Source organism: Pyrus communis, chromosome 15, assembly GCF_963583255.1.
Source record: "Pyrus communis chromosome 15, drPyrComm1.1, whole genome shotgun sequence".
NCBI classification, from domain to species: Eukaryota; Viridiplantae; Streptophyta; class Magnoliopsida; order Rosales; family Rosaceae; genus Pyrus; species Pyrus communis.
The window spans coordinates 10,794,727-10,800,437 of record NC_084817.1 but is presented as its reverse complement, the minus strand read 5'-3'; the positions used below and the strand labels follow the sequence as shown (position 1 = coordinate 10,800,437).

General features: G+C 36.4%; 1 protein-coding gene across 1 annotated transcript; it reads left to right on the top strand.

Annotated features, from left to right (window-relative positions):
* The first annotated feature begins 3,471 nt into the window (after nucleotides 1-3,471).
* LOC137717044 (uncharacterized) lies at nucleotides 3,472-3,861 on the top strand. Its single transcript, XM_068456361.1, has 2 exons — nucleotides 3,472-3,667; nucleotides 3,731-3,861. Exons 1-2 carry the CDS (start codon nucleotides 3,472-3,474, stop codon nucleotides 3,859-3,861), a joined length of 327 nt encoding a protein of 108 aa, XP_068312462.1.
* The last annotated feature ends 1,850 nt before the right edge of the window (nucleotides 3,862-5,711 follow it).

Here is a 5,711-nt window from a genome sequence, read left to right as displayed (position 1 = left end):
CAACAAAAACAAGCTCCAAGTAAGTTTCTTGAGGATTTAATTGCTTCTTTATGAAGTCCAAGAAAGAGCAATTGATAAGGAAATCGATACTTTTCGGAAAGTCCAAGTGAACTTACCTCCTTTAGATGCCATAAAACAAGTGCCCAAGTATGCAAAGTTCCTTAAATAGCTTTGTACGACCAAGAGGAGATTCAATGATCAAGAAACTGTGGCATTAAGCGAGAAAGTATAAGCTGTTTTCCAAAGGAAGCTGCCACTAAAGTTGAAAGATGCAAGTAGCTTTACGATTCCATGTGTAATCGGAGGGAAAGAGTTTGCTAGAGCATTGTGTGATTTAGGGGCATCTATCAATTTGATGCCATATTCAATGTATGAATCATTGAACCTTGGAGACTTGAAGGAAACAAAGGTAGTAATCCAGTTGGCAGATCGTTCAAATAGATATCCCAAAGGCCCATTGGAGGATGTACTTGTGCAAGTGAATGAGCTCATTTTTCCCACTGACTTTTTTGTTCTTGAGATGGAACATGACCTATGCCTACTGCACTTCCTTTTGTATTGGGAAGACCATTCCTTAGAACAACGCGTACGAAGATTGATGTCTACGATGATACCTTAACCGTGGAAATTGATGGAGAAAGTGTCAAGTTCAGAATCTTCAATGCTATGAGGTACCCTAGTGATTTTGAATCTTGTTTTTCGATTAATGTGTTTGACTATTTTGTGCAGGATTGTTTTAATGAAGGTATGGGACAAGATAATTTGGAGAATGCATTAGTGCATAACATTACACATGGAAAGCTTAATTATTCCGAGCACATTGAAGAAGAATTAATCCAAACAGTGGTAGCTCTTGAGTCTCTTTCACCAATTCGTGGTAATTCTTCTTCCTATTTTATTTCTCTTCCTACTTCTAACGAAAAAACTCTTCCTTCTATGATTCAGGCACCCAAATTAGAGCTTAAACCGATTCCTGAACATTTGAAGTATGCATTTTTGGGAGAGGATGAAACATTACCGGTCATCATATCATCACAATTCGCAACAGAAGAGGGGGAGAAACTGATCCGGGTACTGAAGGATCACAAAACTACCATAGCTTGGAATATTGCCGTTATCAAAGGTATAAATCCAGCTACATGTATGCATAGGATTCTGTTAGAGGAAGGTGCAAAACCAATAAGGGAAGCTCAACTCCGTTTGAACCCACTCATGATGGAGGTCATCAAGAAAGTGGTTATCAAACTTCTTGATGTTGGCTTTATATATCCTATCTCAGATAGCAAGTGGGTGAGCCCTATTCAAGTAGTTCTGAAGCGATCCAGAGTCACAGTTGTTAAGAATGAAACTAATGAGCTAGTACCTACACGTGTACAAAATAGTTGGAGAGTCTGTACAAATTATCAAAAGATAAATAGCACTACACGTAAGGATTACTTTCCAGTTCCATTCATTGATCAAATGTTAGAAAGGTTAGCTGGTCATTCTCATTATTGCTTTCTTGATGGTTATTCGAGATATAATCAGATTGCAGTTGCTCCAGAAGATCAAGAAAAGATGACTTTCACATGTCCATTTTGGCACATTTGCATATCGAAGGATGCCGTTTGGACTTTGCAACGCCCCACCACATTTCAAAGGTGTATGGTAAGTATCTTTTCTGATATGATTGAGAAAATAATTGAAGTGTTCATGGATGATTTTTCAGTTTATGGTGATTCTTTTGATACATGTCTACATAATCTGTCTCTAGTTTTAAAATGTTGCCAAGAAACTAATTTGGTCTTAAATTGGGAAAAATGTCATTTCATGGTTTCACATGGATTAGTTCTAGGGCATATTATATCTGAAAATGGAATTGAAGTTGATAAATCTAAAGTAGAACTTGTTAGTTCTTTACCTCTCCCTACTACTGTCGGGGAGGTTCGTTATTTTCTTAGACATGTAGGTTTCTACCATAGGTTTATAAAGGACTTCTCAATGATTTCTAGACCCTTGTGCCGTTTGCTTCAAAAGGATGCAACATTTGATATGAATGAAGAGTGTGTGGTAGCATTCAACAAGCTTAAGAAGTTGTTATCAACAGCTATTGTGGTCATACCACCAGATTGGAGTTTACCTTTTGAGTTGATGTGCGATACTTCAGACTATACCATCAATACAGTTCTAGGGTAGCGTGTCAACAAAGTGCCACATGTCATCTATTATGCATCTCGAACACTCAATAATGCACAGTTGAATTATTCAACAACAGAGAAAGAGCTTTTAGCTGTTGTATTTGCTTTAGAAAAATTTAGATCTTATCTGATTCAAACTAAAGTTATTGTGTTTTTTGACCATGCAACTTTGAAATATCTACTCACAAAAAATGATGCAAAACCGAGACTCATTCGATGGATACTTCTGCTTCAAGAGTTTGACTTGGAGATCAAGGATAAGAAAGGGAGTGAGAATGTTGTAGCAGATCATCTTAGCAGACTTGTGCATTCAAACATAGAGGAAGATCTCATCCCTTTACGTGAGAGTTTTTTAGATGAGCAATTGTTTTCATTAAAGGCCACTGACCCTTGGTATGCATATATTTTCAATTACAAGGTCACCAAAAAGATTCCGGATGATTTTACACGTGCTCAGAAAGATAAGCTTGTCAAAATCACCAAATACTATGAGTGGGATGACCTTATTTGTGGAAATATTACCCTGATCAATTGATTAGAAGGTGTGTCCCCGAATTTGAGTTTAAATCTAATCCAACTTTTTTGTCATTCTTATGCACGTGGCGGCCATTTTGGAGCAAAGATGACAACTCTTAAGGTGTTAGAGAGTGATTTTTATTGGCCCAGTTTGTTTAAGGATGCGTATGAGTTTTATGCAACGTGTGATCGTTGTCAACGAACAGGTAACTTGGGCCCAAGAAATCAAATGCCACCAACCCCTATTTTGATAGTTGAGATCTTTAATGTGTGGGGCATTGATTTCATGGGAACTTTTCCATCTTCTAATGGTTTTCTTTACATTTTGTTGGCTGTGGATTATGTTTCTTAATGGGTGGAATCAAAAGCTACCAGAACTAATGATTCAAAAGTTGTTTCAAATTTGATTAAGACTAACATCTTTGTAAGATTTGGAGCACCTAGAGCAATCATAAGTGATGGAGGGAGTCACTTTTGCAATAGAACATTTGAAGTGTTGCTTAGGAAGTACAATGTCACAAATAAGGTGTCTACACCTTATCATCCACAAACTAGTGGCCAAGCAAAAGTATCAAACCGTGAGGTGAAGCAAATTTTGGAGAAAATTGTGAGTCCTAGTAGGAAGGATTGGAGCAAGCGCTTAAACGATGCATGGGCTTATAGGATTGCTTATAAGACTCCTATTGGAATGTCCCCATTTCAGTTAGCTTATGGGAAACCATGCCATCTTCCAGTAGAGTTAGAACACAAAGCTTATTAGGTGATCAAAGCCTACAACATGGACATGAGTGTTGCCGGACAGCATAGGAAGCTTCAATTGAATGAGTTGGATGAAATCCGGAATGATGCATACGAGTCTAGTCGAATATACAAGGAGAAATCCAATGCATTTCATGACAAGATGATATCAAGGAAGAGCTTTGTCATTGGACAAAAAGTTCTTCTATTTAATTCTTGCCTTTGCTTATTTCCAGGTAAGCTTCGTTCGCGATGGATTGGTCTATTTGTTATAACTAATATTTTTCCTCATGGTGCAGTAGAAATCCAAAGTGTAAAGACCGGAAACGTGTTCAAAGTGAATGAGCATAGACTCAAGCCATATTACGAGTCTTTTGCGGAGCATGATGTGGAGGTTGTACCCCACCAAGAACCATCTCCCCTTGAATGATTACTCTTGGTACCCTCTGGTTGCAGATGTAAATGAGCAAGCGTTTATTGGGAGGCAACCCAATATTTCTATTCATTGTCTTTTTTCTGTCATTTTCAATTTTTCGTTTGCTTTTTTCTGAATTTTCTTGCATGCTAAACTAAATTATTTCTTTTCTTTTTGGGAATATTTGGTTATGTCCACCCTTGGAGTTGATTGCAGAGTTGAAGTTTGGGGGTCATCGCTTGATTTTACTGCAAATTGGGGAAGTTTTCAGTCCAAATGCTTTATTTTGTTTCTTACTATTTTATTTTATTTTTATTTTATGCATTATTATGCTTTCTGACATTGGGGACAATGTCCAGTTTAGGTTTGTGGGTAAGGATTGAAAAAATGATCAAATTGAAAATTTTCGTACCTTCAACTAAAAACTGGTTTGATTTGTTTCTGTGTTAGTTTTGTACATGTTTAATCATCTTTGAAAAACCAAATGCACATAGCCTTGTTGATGTGAGACTAAAGCATGACTTAAAGCTTCATATGTGAACATAGTGACCATATACAACCTATGTGAGTTTTTAAGCCTATTGAAAATTTCTGCATTTTTCATACACTCATATTTTTTCATGCGTGATGAACTTATGTGACTTACATCTCTAGAACTTGTGTGACGATCTTTCGAAATGTTTGTCATTGATTGCATGAACTTGAAAAGGATAGAGGCATTAGGTTTACCACCATGGCCCAAATAAGCATGTTTCCAAAAGAAAAATGATATCATTAGATTGCCAGTTTGAGCCTTATATGTTGAGCCTTTTATTTCTAATCACGAGATATGTCTACACTTATTATACCTTAAACATTTTTTCTTACCCTTTCCAAGCTAGCTAGTGAGCATTGTGAGATTGCCTTATGAGAAATGTTTGTGAAGTAAGAAGAAGAAAAAGAAAAATTGTATATAAAGCAAATTTTTAAGTTTCAGTTTAGAGGTGTGGTTGGAGGTATTAGCAGAGTGGTTGGAGAGCTTGAGCTCTTATAAATCACAACAAGGGAATTGCTTGCAATGTAGCTTGGAACTTGTGTTTACCTATCCTTTCATTTCTATAACCTTCTCCCTAAGCCTCATTACAACCAATAAAAGTCCTCTTGATTAAGTTTTTCAATTATGATTGTCGAGATGAGATCTTTATGCAAGCTTATGGTAGATCTTTCACATTTGATTCTTTGAGCGAAACACGTTAAACTAAAGATATGTGTGATTGAGTGTATGTCCCGTGAGAAGGTCACTAGTTTGCATGTGGTGTTTTAAAAAAAAAACTTGAAATTGCATTAGCATGGCTATTACACACACTACACTTCAGGGATGATTAAAAGGTTACTGCTAACATTTGAATAAGGAAGATGAGCTTGGATTAGCTTGTTTGATGCTAGCTAAGGTTCTTGATGATTTGTTTTCATGAATGAAATCCTATGAGGGTCACATAGGGGGAAGCTATTGTTTTTCATGTTGCTACTTTTTCATGTTTTCTTTGTTTTGCTCGAGGACTAGCAAAAGCTAAGTGTGGGGGTATTTGATAAGCTCATATTCATATATTTTTTACATCAAATTCACTTGTCTTTTCTTAGTTAGTTCCTTATATTTTACTTTTCTTTTGTGTTTTGTGGGATTACTCAAGCAAAGAAAAGAAAAATAGAACAAGTGGGATTTTAAGTAACAAATTTGTCAAAACTATCTGTGCAGATCAGCTGACTTTGGAAGCAAGTTGCGAATAGGTCAGAATGAATTAGGAATGAGCCTTACATTCTCGGAAAGCTACGGATTTCTATTTTCTAGAGTAGTTCACGGATTACTAATATAATTTTTCTAGAAG